At 38.7% G+C, this 17,946-nt stretch overlaps 1 protein-coding gene across 3 annotated transcripts; it reads right to left on the bottom strand.

Annotated features, from left to right (window-relative positions):
* Window positions 1-8,024: 8,024 nt before the first annotated feature.
* Window positions 8,025-15,234, bottom strand: LOC129871512 (uncharacterized). Of its 3 annotated transcripts, XR_008762266.1 has the most exons (7): window positions 15,043-15,233; window positions 11,680-11,792; window positions 11,388-11,584; window positions 11,103-11,207; window positions 9,301-11,000; window positions 8,952-9,046; window positions 8,025-8,540 (listed from the first exon to the last, which is right to left on the bottom strand). XR_008762266.1 is itself a non-coding variant. In XM_055946442.1 (6 exons), the coding sequence occupies exons 2-6, from the start codon at window positions 11,771-11,773 to the stop codon at window positions 9,023-9,025; spliced, it is 2,103 nt and encodes a 700-aa protein (XP_055802417.1). In that variant the 5' UTR covers window positions 11,774-11,792; window positions 15,043-15,234; the 3' UTR covers window positions 8,958-9,022. The 3 variants fall into 3 exon arrangements, 2 of the variants coding, with proteins under 2 accessions (XP_055802417.1, XP_055802418.1); XM_055946442.1 differs by lacking the exon at window positions 8,025-8,540 and having other exon boundaries at window positions 8,958-9,029; window positions 15,043-15,234; XM_055946443.1 differs by lacking the exons at window positions 8,025-8,540; window positions 8,952-9,046 and having other exon boundaries at window positions 9,300-11,000; window positions 15,043-15,234.
* Between the last annotated feature and the right edge of the window lie 2,712 nt (window positions 15,235-17,946).

Raw genomic sequence — 17,946 nt, 5'->3', positions numbered from 1 at the left:
TTTGAAGGCTTGCAATATTTGAAGGCTTTTTGCCCAAGTTGGAGCTTCCAAATAGCAAATTTCTCTCTCTTTAGGCTTAAGACAGCTGATTGTGTCCCATGTGTGATCAGCCTGGGCTTCCAATCAAGATTCCTATACCTGTTAAGCCAAGAAGGAAGAGAAGACAAAATACAAACTACTCTACTCCTTACCTCTAAGGTTAGACTGGTTATTCTAAGAAAATAATAAAGATAGTAATAAGGAAGGGAGATTTTCCTTTTGCCAGGAGTTCTAACTGTGAGATCGTCAAGGTATTTATAGCTATGCATTGACAAAACCATGTTGAAGTTTGAGTTAGAACCAAAAATGGAATGAGTTAGGGAGGTTTCTTTATTCTCCTGAGTTTCTTTCTTCTGAAAGAAGGCATTTCCAGCTTGTCCATCTCAAGGTATGCCTTAGCTTGTTTGGGGAGATCATGCACAGTGACACTTGGCACGAGGACTAGCAGCCCAACATATATACAATGACACTTGAAATGCATCAACCATGAAATCATTAAATTTAAGCATAAAACATAACTTTAAAATTTAACTTCATGAACATGCATATGAGGACTCAAAAGAACCGTATTATAGAAGTCTTAAACATTGAGTGTGAGTGACTCAGTACCTTAGACTTGAGTAGAATGAAAAAGGTGAGGATAACGTTTCATCATATTCGTTTCTGCTTCCCATGTAGCGCTTTCAACTTGTTGATTCCTCCAAAGGACTTTAACAGATGCAACCTCTTTGTTCCTCAACCTCTTAATTTGACGGTCTAAAATTTCAACCGGGACATCTTCATAGGTCAAGTTTTCTTCAACATTCGCTACTTCCAAAGGAACAATAGAATTAGGATCACCCACACATTTTCTCAACATAGACACATGGAACACTAGGTGAACCATGGCCATTTCCAACTGTAACTCCAACTCATGAGCAACTTTGCCAACGCGCCGTAAGATTTTATACGGCCCTACATACCTAGGGCTCAATTTTCCTTTCTTACCAAATCGAACCACACCCTTCATGGGTGAAACCTTCAAATACACCCAATCATCCACGTTAAACTCAAGATCCCTTCTTCTAGTGTCGGAATATGATTTTTGACGACTTTGCACTGTTTTCAACCTTTCTCTAATGAGATTCACCTTCTTTAAAGCATCAAGTACCAAATCGGGGCCCAACAAGGTCATCTCACCTACCTCGAACCAACCAACCGGAGATCTACACCGTCTCCCATACAAAGCCTCAAATGGCGCCATCTCAATACTTGAGTGGTAACTACTATTATAGGAAAACTCGATGAGCGGTAGATGATCATCCTAATTCCCTTTAAACTCCAACACGCAAGCCCTTAACGTATCCTCTAGTGTTTTAATTGTCCTTTCGGCTTGTCCATTTATTTGAGGATGAAATGCGGTGCTCAACTTTACCTTAGTACCGAGGCCTTTTTGAAATGATCTCCAAAAGTGAGAAGTAAATTGGGTACCACGATCCGAAATAATGGACAATGATACACCATGCAACCTCACCAACTCCCGAATATACAACTTGGCATAGTCTTCTGCACTATAGGAAGTTTTAACCGGTAGAAAGTGAGCCGACTTAGTCATTCTATCAACAATTATCCAAATTGAATCATGACGCTTCTGGGTATGACGCAAACCCACTACAAAATCCATATTCACATCTTCCCACTTCCAAGTGGGAATTTCAATGTCTTGGGCTAGGCCACCCGGCCTTTGATGTTCGGCCTTCACTTGTTGGCAATTCGGACATTCAGACACGAACCTCGCTATGTCCTTCTTCATCCTACCCCACCAATAAAATTCTTTTAAGTCTCGATACATTTTCGTCGAACTGGGGTGAATGGAGTATGAAGAATTGTGGGCCTCCTTCAAAATCAAGCTCCTTATGCCATCCACATCTGGAACACATAATCGACCTTGGTAGTATAGCACCCCATCCCCCCTTGGGAAAAGACTCCTACCTTCTTTTCCTTTACCAATTTCTTTAATGCAACAAACGGCGGGTCAAGATCTTGAGTTGACTTAACATCCACCACCAAGGAGGATTCGGACCCGTTTTGAACAACCATGCCACCATTATTGGTACCACACAACTTTACCCCTAATCTAGCCAACCGGTGAACATATTTCACCAACTCCCTCTTCCCTTCATCAACATGGGCCACACCCCCCATAGACACTCTACTAAGTGCATCGGCAACCACATTAGCTTTACCCGGATGATAATGCACACTCATATCATAGTCCTTGAGGAGTTCTAGCCACAATATTTGCCTTATATTGAGGTCCTTTTAGGTGAACACATATTGGGGACTTTTGTGATCGGTATACACATCCGCATGCACCCCATAGACGTAATGCCGCCAAATCTTCAAAGCAAAAACAACGGCCGCCAATTCAAGATCATGGGTAGGGTAGTTATGCTCATGCACCTTCAATTGCCTAGAAGCATAGGCTATGACCTTGCCATTTTGCATTAAGACGCAACCCAAACCAATTTTTGAAGCATCACAATAAACCACAAACCCTTCTAATCCTTTCGGTAGAGTCAAAATAGGAGCGGAGGTAAGTCGATCTTTCAAGGTTTGGAAAATCTTTTCACACTCATTCGTCCATATGAATTTTGCTTTCTTTTGGGTCAGTTTTGTCATAGGAGATGAGATGGAAGAAAACCCTTCGACGAACCTTCTATAGTACCCGGCTAGACCCAAGAAGCTCCTAATGTCCGAAGGAGACAATGGTCTAGGCCAATTCTTCACGACCTCCATTTTCTTAGGATCAACCTGGATCCCATCACCGGACACTACGTGACCAAGAAATGCCACCTCCTTCAACCAAAATTCACACTTACTAAATTTTGCAAACAATTGTCTATCCCTCAACGTTTGAAGTACAACCCTCAAGTGATTCTTATGTTCTTCCTCACCTCGAGAGTAAATCAAAATATCGTCAATGAAGACTACAACAAAAGTATCAAGGTAGGGCTTGAACACTCTATTCATTAGGTCCATAAAAACTGTCGGCGCATTCGTCAACCCAAAACTCATCACCACAAACTCGAAGTGACCATACCTTGTTCGAAAGGCCATTTTGGGAATGTCACACTCTCTCACCTTTAGTTGGTGATAACCGGACCGAAGGTCAATCTTGGAGAAGTGACTTGCCCTTTGCAATTGATCGAACAAGTTGTCTATTCTAGGAATTGGGTACTTGTTCTTAATAGTTACCTTATTCAATTGTCGGTAGTCTATGCACATTCGAAGCAACCCATCCTTCTTCCTTACAAGTAGAACAGGAGCACCCCACGGTGAAATACTGGGCCTTATGAACCCCTTTTCTAACAAGTCCTTTAATTGTTCCTTCAACTCTTTCAGTTCTGCCGGGGCCATCCGATAAGAAGGAATAGAGATAGGTTGGGTGTCGGGAAGGAGATCGATACCAAAATCAACTTCCCTTTTGGGAGAGACACCGGGAAGGTCATCAGGAAAGACATCGGGGAACTCATTGACTATGGGAACCGATTCAAGAGGAGGACTTTCGGAGTCGACATCCCTCACCCTCACAGTGTGGTAAATACAACCCTTAGAAATTATTTTTCGATCCTTAAGATAAGAAATGAACCTACCCTTCACCACCGAATCATGGCCCTCCCATTCAATAACGGACTCTTTGGGAAATTGGAACTTAACTCGACAAGTCCTACAATCTATGGAAGCATAAGATGCATGTAACCAATCCATCCCAAGGATGACATCGAAATCTATCATATCAAGCTCAATGAGATCACAAGGAATAACTTTATGAAAAATAGATACGGGACAACCCCTATAGAACTTCCTAGCAATAACCGATTCACCCATGGGGGTAGACACTAAATAAGGCTCTAAGAACATTTCGGGTGACACATCAAACCTATTTGCTAAGAATGGGGTAACAAATGACAAGTTTGCACCGGGATCCAACAATGCATATACATCAAAAATAAAGACCTTTAACATACCGGTAACAACATTTGGAGCCACCTCAACTTCTTGCCTCCCTTGCAATGCATAGAAACGATTGGTGCGTTGGCCACCTCCTTGAGCTTGTTGGCCATGAGCAACTTGGCCTTGAGGCCTACCACCACCACCACTTCTACAATCCTGAGCATGATGACCCGGCTTGCCGCATTTGAAGCACGCGTTTGAGCCCACTAAACACTCCCCTTTGTGGGCCTTCCCACACTTCCCACATGAGGGAAAAGCTTGGGTACCAATGTTGTCTCTTGGGGTCATTAAGTTAGGGCCCTTGTCTTTGTTAAATTTGGAAATGGGGGCATTCGTAGAACCTTGCCCCAAGAATCGTTGACTACCTTGGCCCTTGCTAATGCCACCATGACCGGACCTTTGAGGGTTGAACCCTCCACCATCCACTCTAACCCTTTTGAACCCTCTAGACCTCTCCCTCAACTTCTCTTCTTCGATTTGTTCAGCATAAATCATTAAATGGGAGATGTCCATCTCCTTGACCAACATGGCCGTTTTGCACTCTTTGGACACCAAGCTTGAAACACCGGAAACAAACTTACTCATCCTTCCTCGGGAGTCGGAGACCATGAAGGGAGCATATTTGGACAACCTTGTAAATTTGAGGGCATATTCCCTCACACTCATGCTTCCTTGTCGGAGGTTGATGAACTCTTGGACCTTGGCCTCCCTCAACTCCAATGGAAAGAAACGGTTTAAGAAAGCACATTTGAACTCTTCCCATTCAATCGGCCCAACTTCCGCACCCCTCTCCATAACCCATTGCTCGTGCCACACTCGAGCCACACCCTTGAGTTGATAGGCTGCTAGTTTGGCCTTTTCATTTGATGGGGCACCCAAGATTGCCACAATCCGATACACCTCCTCAATGAACTCCATAGGGTCCTCATCTATTTTAGAACCATCAAAATCCGGTGGATTCATCCTCTGAAACTCCCGAATCCTAGTGGCCGTATTTTGTACTTGGGGAGGGGGAATACGTTGATGCCCTTGGTTGGCCACATCTTGAGCCAATAATGTGATGATATTTCGTAACTCGGCATGGGACACACCTTCCTCGTAATGTGGGATATCCGAAATCGGAGGAGGTTGGTCCTCATCGTCGACCCTTGCCCTTCGGGGTGGTACCCTTGCCCTTCGAGGTGGTCTTCCATGAGGCATCATCTAAAGAAACACGAAACAGTCCGTTAGTTATAGGAAGGCTTAGGATACTCTAAGGCACAACATGAATTTGAAAGAAGTGAAAAACTTTCCTAAACGCCTCATAGCCTCCCATTCATAATTGTGGCGCGCTTCACAACTATGAACAAGACCCTATTTGACGCGGTATGTTGGACTCAAGGACCATTTCAGAACCTCGTGCTCTTATACCAAGTTTGTCACGACCCAAGCCTAGGGCCTAGACGCGACATGGCGAATGAGACACCCGAAGGTACCTCACCCAAGCCTCTTAGCATTCATTAAGCATTTCATTAGTAATGATAAATAATAATAAGCGGAAATAAAAACATTTATCCATTTATGTCCAAACATACCTCTACTAATAGACTTGGCGGGGGCTAAGACATGTTCCTAGATCACCCTCAATATAAGTGTCACAAAATGCTTTAAATAAAGTCTTACTATTCTACATAACCAAAGCTTAGAATATAAGGGGATGTTGTTCCCAAAACATGGGAACTCACCACTAGCAAATCTTCAACTAATACGAGTTAGCCACGTGGAGGAGATCGAGGAGCGACGGCGGTTCCTACATGGTAATATCATGTAGGCAAGAGTATGCGTTAATACTTTGAATGTACTAAGTATGTGAGTATGCTATGAAATGAAGAACATAAGAAAAAAACATGACTAAGCAATATGCATAAGCGAATGCATGTAATAAACATGATCATAGGAAACTTTAAAATATTCATTTTTGTGGGGAAGTGACCCTAACCGACATTTAAGACCATGAGATCTATTACATGGAATCCAACATAACCCCCTACGTTGGCACGGGGAGTCTACTTGTCGGGTAGGACTCCGTCAACTTTAACGTTCTATAACTTTAACTTTATTGACTAATTGTGGATCCACTAGCCTAACTAGCCTACAAGGGCTCCTATGTTGGCGCATAGTTAATGCATCATGAGACTTTACTTAAGGACCCCTTAGGTCGATTCCCCATCTACATGCTACATTCGGTGCTAGGTCAATCCCACGGAATAACATTTAAATAACATAATAGAATAAGCATTGTATAACTTTAGACATCAAATCAATTTTCGGTAGAATAGCTCATTAAATATTTCATTTGATTCAACTATGTGAGAGTTATCCTTTCATGTTGAATCTCTTCTTTGGCTAAAAGCCTTTTCATCATCATTCAATTATTTCTCAAGACTCCCTTAATCATGGGCATTTGCTTCATAAACTTTCAATCCAACTTCATTTCACTTTACTTTAATTTTAAATGTATTTTGAAGAATTATTGCAAGCAAGAGAATGATGAAATGCATCAATTTAAAACATCTCAAAATAATCCACCATTCATATTCAAAACCCTTCTTCAAGCCTTCATAGAGGCACATTAGCAAATCATTCAATTCATGCAATTGAGAGTCAAAATACATCAATATAGGTAAATAAACTCAAAATACACCATAATTTATGCATTTAAAGTCATCATATAAAAGCCCATGAAGATTCACCCTTAAAATTTTAATATAAATTTTAAAAAGAACTTTTGGACTCCATTGGTGAAAGGAACCATGGATGGAAGCTCACATACCTTGAGGAGTCAACTCTTGAATGAAAAACTTGAAAAGAAATGGAGGCTTGATCTTCTTGGAGATGGAGGAAGAAGGCTTGAGAGCACTTGGGAGGTTAGGGCTTTTGTTCCCTTTTGTTCTTAGAGTGTGAGTGAGAGTGAATGAGGAAAGGAGGCTTAGGAGTCTCTTACTAGGTGAATTTTCCTCCCAAAACGACCTCACTTTGGGTAACACACAAGGAAAGGCCAAAATGCCCCTTAAAAATCTGGAAAATGGGCTAAAACCCTGCTGGCGCTATAGTGGCGCGTCACGCCACTGCAGCGCCAAGCCAGAATAGGCTAAAAACCTGCACATCTGATAGTGGCGCGTCGCGCCAAGCCCCAAACTACTGAGGCTGTTTTCTGGCGCTATAGTGGCGTGGGGCGCCACTGGAGCGCCAAGCCTGAATTTTGCCCAGGCCTGAAATTCCTGCAGTACTAGTCTGTATTAAAATGGCCATAACTTTTGACTCTGAACTCCAAAAATTGCAATCTTGGTGGCGTTGGAAAGAAGACTCAAAGGCCTTTAATTTGGTAGGTCGTGGTCCACCCAGTTCAATATATTCCAGGAGATATGGTCGTTTGAAGTTGACCCTTACACGAACTCATTCCGGAAACTTAGTCAATGGGAATTCTTTGGTCTTGGCTTGGTGTTAGAGATCTCTTATGACCCCTAAACACATCCAACACACTTCAATTACTTAGAAATTGATTCTAACTCCTATATGAAATTAGAAGTCGTCGAGTTCAAACCTATACGCCTATGAAGGATGGTTCGGGTCTTGACATGGAAATTTTCAAGGCGTTACAGGATGGTTGTTACATATTGTTTCATAATATATTGAATTGTATTATATTATATCCTATTGTATTGTTTTAATGAATACAGTGTTTGGAATAATTGTATCGTTCTCCGCCGTTACATAATGTCGCACATTAATAATTTAAATGATTAATCTACAAGAAAAGTAGAACACGTGTTAGCGCTACCATGAAAAGGAAGGGTGAAAAATAAAATAGGATTATTAAATAATAAGTAAAGACAAAATGAGAAGAAAATATTAAGATAAGAACACGATCACACCAAATCGGTCGTTACACAAAATGAGACTTTTCTTTATAAACTAATGATGGAATTAAACGATACGATACGATATAATTCAAGTAACAATCAAAACAAATATTATATTTAAATTAACATAATACAATACAACGGGTAACGATCATCCAAACAAGGTGTAAAATGAGCATGCTAAACTATTTAAGCCTTCCTAGACCCACATGAATCCAAAAATTACGACAAACATGCCATTGTTGGATAGCATACCACTAAACCTGGTAAAGGGACACAGTACACTATCTAAGCCCTTCTATACCCACCAAGGACAAAAACTTGACAGAACAATGTGCTAATTCTTGGTTAGCCTCGGTTGCTAACATGTCAGGAAACATGGCAAATGGGCCGGTTTGAGCCCCCATAAGGTTGAGACCCCAAGCTTGGAGGCTGGTCCTTTCTAAGAGGGCCAGCCAAGCTGGTAAAATCTTAAAAGGGAACCATCTGATACCAAGCCCCTAACCAACTAGGGTGGGGTCGATCCAACCTCTGGAAAAAATCAAACTTGACCGAACTCCAAAATGTTCTTCCATCTATCCAAAACTTGAAATATTTACACACCTGCAGTAGCAGAAGAAAACACCACAAGGCATGGTAAAGCGCTAAATACTTTAATCTTTCTGTTATTAGGTACAAAGGCATACAGGTATCATGGGGAAGGCCTATTAATCCATAATCATAAACATTTTCCTATAGAAGAAAAATATAGCTGCACCCAACTGTAACTCTCATGTAAAACAAAACAAAAAAAACCATTACCCTTGAAATTTTATGAATGAAACACAGTTTAACATCATCTCTCTTTTACTAGAGCAATCGCGTGTGGTAATGACAGTCCGAAGGACAGAACTAGCATACGAGAAGTTTGACCCAAAAAAGAAAAATGAATATGAGAAGTGGAAAACAGAAAAAAGACATAGAAACCCTTTTAAAAAAAAAGAGAACCTTTAGAGAGAACGAGGATCCAAGTACCTTCAATGTTTCTTCCTCTTCCTTTTTTTTTTTTGAAGGAGGTGCTTCAGCTTCACTTGAGGAATTGCAGGCTAGGAACTGCAAATTTGAAGAAACTACATACACAATTATTACAATGCTCCAGCAAATGATGATGTTTCTCCATGATGAAGGGTGAATAGTGGATAATAAGAAGAGTCATAACAAATGAAACATCACACATGGCAACGGTGATAACAACCATAACAATGTTCCAATGAAGCGTAAATGGATTCCTGAAGAGGAAGAAAAATGATGTCTCTTTTGGAAGAATACACATGCTAAACACATGAATTTGCAAACTTGAGCAGTTTTCAAGTGAAAGACTTACTAGTTCTTGTCTGAATTCCTAAATCGCACACAATATCGGGAAGCAATTGCTTCTTCATCTTCAGAACCTTCTTCTTCAAAACTGCTCGGTCTGCTCACAACTTCAGGAGGTGCAGAGGCCTCTGGTTGAGGTGAACCCATCTGTGTAACTTCAGCATTAGGAGAACTTATACTGACTGTAGCATTTCCTGGTTCTTGGACCTGTTTCAAAGATTTCTTCTTTCTGTACTCATTGTGACACAATTCTTCTTCCTCCCTGGATAGCTTCTGCTTTGATCTATCCAATCTAGGTGGTGCTGTCTTGGATTTTGGTCCAGCTGCCACGGGTTCATGAGTCACAGAAGCCTCTGGTTGAGGTAAAGGCATCTCTGTAATTTCATGTATCACGGAATTTCTATTGACTGGGGCACTCCTGGCTTCTATGACCTCATTCAAAACATCCTTATTATTCTTATCATGGCACAGTTCTTCATCCTCTCTAGACTGGTTCTTCTTAGTTCTACGTGAGTTGCGTGAAGATTTCTTTGATTGTCGCCTAGCCCCAACGCCAACGAATGAAGCCAAATCTTTCCTTGCAAGTGAGGACATCTTTTTACCTTCTAGGTACTCAGAAATTGCTCGAGAATATGCACAAAAGGGGCAGTAAAATTTCTCTCCATTAACGAAGCTGGGAACAGAACCCAAGCAGTTCTGATGAACCAATAATGGGCAGGTGTTCGAACTGCAAATCAACAGTTGCCCACCTTCATTACATTTCACACAAAGATTGAGCACTCTACCATTTTCAGTTGTCAAGGGATCTTGACCCTGAGTGCACTGAGAGCTAACAAAATCATTTCTCTTTGCAGAAAGGCCAGTCTTTTCATTGTGATATCCATCACTGTCACTAGAGAACTCAGGTTCATCACTTTCCACAATATTCTTTTTGGCTCCTTCAGAAGGTTCATCTTTGAATAACTTTTCCCGATTGCACTCCCGATGATCTTCAGTTCCATTAATGCGAGAATCCTGATGAATTACCTGCTGTGATGAACCACTTGATGTTCTCAATTCATCACAAGCTTTGCTGCTACTTCCAACATTTTGGATCTTTTCCTCTGTAATCATTATTTCAGGCAATCGATCATCATAGCTACTGGTATCAATGTTCTGTCTAACCATTTTTGATGCAGCACCCTCACAACTACCATCCAAGCCCCCAACAAGAGCTCCATTTTCCAAGTTCCCTTTTTGGACAACAGCATGGGGAATTTGTGCAGACAACTCTGTTGAAACACCATCTCTTTGAGATGATTCAAAATCATTAACTGCATCGCGCCTGGGACTAATGACTCCCTGCTTAAACCTTTTGGAGGGCGTTATGCAAGTACCAGAACTGTTCTCTGATAAGGGTTCAGTTTCGCTATGTTCTCCTTCAAGAGCAGTAAAGGCATCAATCCTCCTCTTAGAAGGCACCACAGTCCTAGGTTGATTTTCTTGCAGGCCATTTGTGTTGGCCCCCAAACAAAGGGTTGCATTCCCACTTGATAAAACATGTTCATGTTGAGCATCACCGCCTCTTACTTCACGACTCTGCTTAATGCCATTAGAATCAACAGCATTAAAACGACCTCCATCTCTGGAGTGACTGTCAATCTCCAATCCATTCTTCGGTTTCAAGGATGTAGAAAGAGGATTGGTAGTATCTACAGTATCCTTAATCTGATTATCAATTGAAAACACAGCAAATCCCAAACAATCAGACAGGTAAATTACAAATGTGAGAACTTGCTGAATTCCACATATAAATTAAGATTAGCTCACTTGTTGCAAAGCACATTTTGGCAAGCAAGATCTTTTTTTGCTAATAAATGATTGAACATCCCATTTTGACACCTCTGGCTCCACCATTTTTTGATCTGTTGAGACCTGATCAAATGTACACATGATGCAGATTTTAACATGTGAAAACAGCATTATTCAAAACACTCAAGCATATATTGTCCCTTGTAAACAAATTACTAAAATCTCATAAAAAAAACTTCATTTAATAAACTAAGTTACTGAACCATATAACCCAACCTTGATAAGATAAACTGAGGTACTTACCCCCAACAATAAGTGGCGGAGGACATCTTCACAGCGCACTGATCGATCCAATTCAATTTTATCACCCGGAACTGAAGCATCATTATTTGCATTTGAGATTTCCTGGACAGACAAGGTCTCTAAAACTTTCAAGGAGACAAGCTCCCTTGCATTTCTTCCCATTTCATCAGAAATTTCAGGAGTCCGCTTAACCAAATCTGTCATGCATGAACCAGAAAAAAAAGCCAAAGCAGCCACTATTACAGTTGATACTACAGTTTTTGTCACAAAATAATTGTAATTTCATACATACCAATGAGTAAAGATGTGTCTATCTCATTGGAAGTTGCCAATGTTTCAATCACCCATATCCAAGGTAGATTTGATGTGCTATGCTTGGTATCCATGAAGGCTGTTAGAGTGCTTCTGAGATCATATATTTGATTGTCAGTCTACCTTACATTTATGTTATCTCAGAGAACAGTTTTAACACCACGATAGAAGACACAAAGGTGCTATAAATAGACAACACAACCAAAGAGCAGTACACCTATATGAAATTTTTAAATTTCCATAATGGATGAAATAAGATCCATATCTGGAGTGCCAGTTCAGTGATGTAAGGCATGAAACAGATGTGGAAGTGAAGATCAATATACAAGTTATTCCCAAGAAAGAAAGTTTCAAGTATCTTGGCTCTATTATCTAAGGAAACATAGAGATTGATCATGTTGTCGCATATTGTATTGGAGCAAGATGGTTGAAATGGAGGCCCGCGTCCTGGGTACTGGGTACTGAGTACTGTGTGATAAGAATATTGTCATGGTTTAAAGGTAAGTTCTACAAGGTGCCCACATTGTTGTATGGGGCAGAGTGTTGCACAGTCAAGAACATGCATGTTCAGAAGATGAAGGTAGCGAAAATAATGATGCTCAAATGGATGTGTGAACATACTAGGAGAGGTAAAATTAGAAACGAAATTATACGGGACAAGGTGGGAGTGGCCTCCGTGACGGACAATAAGGGGAGTGAGATTGAGATGGTTCGGGCATGTAAAAAGGAGTTGCGCCGATGCACTAGTTAGGAGGTGCAATAAGTTGGCTATAGGATGTTTTTGGAGAGGTAGAGGTTGGCAAAAGAAGAACTACAGGAGTTGATTAGAAATGACATGACACATCTTCAGCTTACTAAGAACATGACTCTAGATAAGAAGATGTGCGAGTAGGATTAGGGTAGAAGGGGGTAGTTATTCGAGTGTTGTTATACTTTTATGTGGGAGAGGCAAGGGTCAGTCTCTTCTTCTCCGTATTTGGTAATATTAGTTAATTGTCACGTTGTATCTTATTCATGAAGTTTCACTACTACATGTTGCTTCATTTGCTTTGTGTATCTTGTTATTGTGATGTCGTTATTTTCCTTTCATGCTTGCTATGATTATACTATTTTGTGACAAGAATCTATCGAAAATAGTCTCTCTACCCCACAAAGGTAGGGGTAAGGTCAACGTACATCCTACCCTTCCCAAACCCCACTTGTGGAATTACACTGAGTATGTTGTTGTTGTTATGGATAAAAAAGATGCAATCAATCCTTTAACACAAGGTCAACCTAACATAGAGGTACATCTTAAGGGGTGGTTTAGAGGAGTATGCTAGGTAAACACGGTTACTGAGTAACTTTCCTCTCAAAACACAACCGCAATAACATGAGCAAGCAGCAAAATTCATCACAAACTATTACATGATTCCTACGCAAGACAACTTTATCAATAAAATAGAAGCAAAAACTAAAATAAGGAAATACAAAATTATTTCAATCTTTAAATTTGGAATGAAGATATTCAGGACAAGGTGAGAGTAGCCTCCACGGTGGAAAAAATGAGTGAAGCAAGACTGAGATAGTTTATGTACCTAAAGAAGAGAAGCGCAAATGCCCCAATGAGGAGGTGTGAGAGGTTGGATATAGTGAGTACGAGGAGAGGTAGAGGTAGGCTAAAGTAGTATTGCAGAGAGGTGATTAGACATGACATAGTATAGCTTTGCCTTACCAAAGATATAACCTTAGATAGGAGGGTTTGGAGGCCGCAGATTAGGATAAAAGATTGATAGGTAGTGGAGTGTTGCCTTGCTTTTCAACAGAATTAGGCTTGTGGTGAAATGGAGCACCGTGGTTGTCGTAGTATTAACCTTATTCATGTTGTTTCTTGCTTTATATATTTGTTACCATCTGTTGTTTATTGTATTTCACCTATTTCACTATTTTTGTTGTTGTTGTTCCTTTCTTGAATGCTCTACATTGTTATCCGTATAAGTTGACATGTTTTCTTCAATGTTGTTTTTCCTTTCTATAACTACTTTGATGTGTTGCACTTGAGTCAAGGGTCATTCGGCCTTAGTCTCTCTACCTCCACAGAGTAGGATTAAGGTTTGCGTACACTTTACCCCTCCTAGACCCTATTTGTGGGATTTCACTGGTATATTGTTGTTAACTAGAGAGCTTGAAAGTTCCCCAACTTTTACAAAAAATATACGGTCATAGGCTTGGAACAATGATATACATAACTCACCTTCCCAAAGAAATTTCCTTCAAAGACGCAACACTATTCTTATAATAACTTCATTTTCTTCACCAACGTCTAAACACTAACTACCCCCTCCCCCTCTATCTGAAGAAACATCAGTCATTTGTGTTGTAAGACCAATAAAAATCCCTCATGAGTCAACTGTCCCAACACCAGTTGGCACAAAAGCTCGAAACAGCATCAAACTTCTAATCAGTAAACTACGAGTAATGGGAGGATGAAAACAACAGAAACGGACATATATTTCAATAAGAAAATCCTTTGTTACTTCTTTTTGTATACTGAGGACCCTGAAATAAGAGCTGACTATTTCTAAATTATTATTTATATTTCATTAAAGGAAATAACGTGTTATTGTGTTATTTGATTTTTGAAGTATAACAGAGAAACCATAATATTGAAAAAATAATCTTTTTAAAGAAGGTCCTACTGCACATTTTCCTCCTCATTATAGCCACAAGTTCATAATGTTTGATGCTTTTCTCAGTTACCAAGTAAAAGAAATTGCCCCTTTCAACTTTCCAGTTGTGTCAGCACTCAGCAGCAGCTTCTTCAAACGTTGATCAAGTACAATTACATAAGATATTTATTAAAAAGTCAGGATGAGGTCCAATGTTTATGCTATTTATATACTAGTAGTCTTAATTGATAAACCATGGAGGGTGTCATCCACAAGATTGAATATAGAAAAATGGAGGAACACTCAACAAAGCAAGGGTTTAGGATAGACATAAACGTTATTTGGGAGTAAATGATATGCCTCTAAAGTCCAACATATGCAAAAAATTAGTAGCTCAGACATGTGTGACCATACAAAATCAGACAAGATTAAAAAATGACCACATTCATCGGAAGGTTCATGTAATACACATAGAAAATAGAGCGGGAGAAGGTCAGTTGAGATGGTTTGGTCATGTCCAGTGTAGAACTCCATTTATATGCCTCTAGTGGTTGTGATTATTCGTAACAAAATCAAAGAACTCTTTTCCCATTCAAATTGTACATGTTTCAAACACATTGTTCTGGGAGACATACCTCAACAGCATGAACTAAAACACAAAAAGAAAACAAAGAGGGACATTTTTTGATGCATACCTCAAAGGATCATGGGGCAATCCGAGAGAGTTGATGGAGGACGAAAAGACTGAAATACTTTGAAAGAGTCGGGTCGCCCAATTCGTCTCAAGATTTTAGGAAACGCTACGCTACACTACTTTTTCCCTTAGATTTGATAAACTCGAAACACACAGTTATTTAATGTGAACGAAAAGTATTTGAAATATTAATTTCACCGCTAGATTTACTAAACTCCAAATTGTTTCTCCCAAAATTGACCCTTGACAAATAATCTCCAATCCTCTTAATTAGATCAGTTTAATAAATTTATATAAAGTACGTTGCATTATTAGTACAAAACTTTAAAAAATTAACGTAATTATTTTAAGATAAAAAGTATATTTAAAGAGGAACATGATAACTTACCATCATATTAATAATTAAAGAGCAAAAGTAAATATAGGGAACAAAATTTCGCCATTGATATAAAAAGTCAATTATTCAAATTACAATATTCGTGGAGAAAGAATTATGTTGGTAGATACACGAAAATACACTCTAAACAATAAGATAATATGAATGACCCGGATCAAAATGTCACTTGACATGAAGAGCCCAAAACAAACTACATTATATATAAGTATAATAATATAACACAACTACTTATAACAAATTACTAATATATAACAAATAATAGAAAAGATTATTAGCTATAAAAACATGAATATGTTTACACAAACATAAATAGAAGAACTCACATGAATTAAATATGTTCAGAGGATCATGAGTGACAATACTTGTACCTTGACTAAGAAAGAATAGATAAATTTTAAGCATTGTAGATCAACATAAATCACAATCAATTATTTCCTAAATTATATACCTTAATAATAATCATAGGAAAGATATTGACCTCGAATAAAACAACCACAATATAAAAATTACTAAAAAAATTCAAGAATTGTAGAGATGAATAAACATGCATAGTAATAGAAAAACATATGCTACACTAAGGAAATTAAATTTCTCGATCAAAAATTTCATTAATTTTTGCTACGACATTACAAAAGGGACTCACCATAGTTTCAGAAAGCATCTCCGACTTCATAAATCCTCATCTAATTATTATTGGTTGATCGACAATTAGTAGTCCTAAACTAATATTTGTTCTCAATAGATTGTTTCATAATTTCACCGAAGTTGAAGAACACGATTCAGATGGTTGAGTTTTCACATTCCAATCTTATGTACCATATTTTCAAAAGTTGAGGCTGGTAAAAAATTGGTGAATAAATCTGTTGGATTATCACTTGAATGGATTTGTTGTACATCAATGTCACCATTCTTCTGTAGATCATGTGTGAAGAATAATTTGGGTGAAATGTGTTTCGTTCTATCTCCTTTTATGTAGCCTTCTTTTAATTGAGATATGCACGCAGCATTATCTTCGAACATGACCGTGGGTACTTTGACATCATACTTTAGGCCGCATCTTTCTTTGATGAATTGTTTCATTGATCTCAACCACACACATTCTCTACTTACTTCATGAATTGCTATTATCTCAACATAATTTGAAGAAGTAGCAACAATGGACTGCTTCTAGATCATCATGATATAGTAGTTCCTCCGTATGTGAATAGATTGCTTGTTTGAGATCGAGCTTTATGTGGATCTGATAAGTAACTTGCATCTGCAAAACCAACAAGGTCTACACAATTTTTGTTAGTATAAAGCAGGCTCATATCAACAGTCCCCTTTAGATATCGCAGAATATGTTTGACACATCTAATGTCTTCACGTCGAGGAAGAACTATACCTTACTAGCAAATTAACAGAAACGCTATATCAGGTCTGGTTGCTAGCAAGATACATAAGTGTTCCAATGGTACTGAGAATGACCAACTTCAGGTGGTCATATCTTTCTTTTAATTTTTTCCACAATTTAAGGGGGTCTTTAATTGTGAGGTATTACATTTTTAATCGCTCGTCAAGATGGTGGCGGAGAAATATCATAGTTTTGGCTAGATGCCTGGTTATCTTCTTTGATGGTGTCTATTAGACCCATCGAATCTTGGTGTATTTCAGCTTCTAGAGTCTATGAGGAGTAGGCTTTGCCCCGATATATCCAAGGTAACAAATTCAAGTTTAGAAAGATTAGACATGTTAGAAAAATAATTTTTTACCCTCTTTCCCTGCTTTAAATACCTCAAAATAGCGGAGTTTCGTGCTGATAACTTGTTATAAAATAAACTAACTTAGCAAATTAAATTAACAAGAAAGGAAGACGGAAATGGAAAGAGAGAATGGAGAGAATTATTATCTATATCAATTACATAATACAGATTACTATTTATTGCCTAAATTATAAGGGGGAAAAGGTACGGACATCCACAGTAATTGGATAGGGGAAGGAAAAGGTGAGTGAATAATCCACACCTTATTCCATTATGTCCACTCTTTATCCATTATTTTACAACAATCTACATATTATTCTTTATATTAATAATTCATTTTTTTTAGAGAAAAAAAACAATTCACTTTTTTCTTCTGCTTTCAATCAATTAAGAAAAACTCATTAATCATAAACCTCCGAGGCAACTCCCTTTCTTTGTATCATATGGCTTGGTAACTCTGCAATTCTTCAACTTCTTATGTACGTACTTGAGCCCATAAAAAAACAAAAAAAGAACAATGAATATAATGCCTTATGTAAGCCTATTATCATCTTTTATTTAGCTGGTAAATAACACAATTCGCCTTGTATATTATTGATCAGTTAATTATGAATCATCAACCCATAAATTCAATTGTTCAATGATAAACTACCAAACGTAACTAATAGCAGATCACCAACACTACCTTAGATAAGCAAAGTAAGGCCAGATCAAACCGAAAACTTACCAGAACAAATCACAAAAAATCTGAAAAAAGAATAGGACG

The sequence above is a fragment of the Solanum dulcamara genome, chromosome 10 (genome assembly GCF_947179165.1).
Source record: "Solanum dulcamara chromosome 10, daSolDulc1.2, whole genome shotgun sequence".
Classification (NCBI taxonomy): Eukaryota; Viridiplantae; Streptophyta; class Magnoliopsida; order Solanales; family Solanaceae; genus Solanum; species Solanum dulcamara.
Note: the sequence above shows the minus strand (reverse complement) of the source record. Positions and strands in the feature narration are given on the sequence as shown.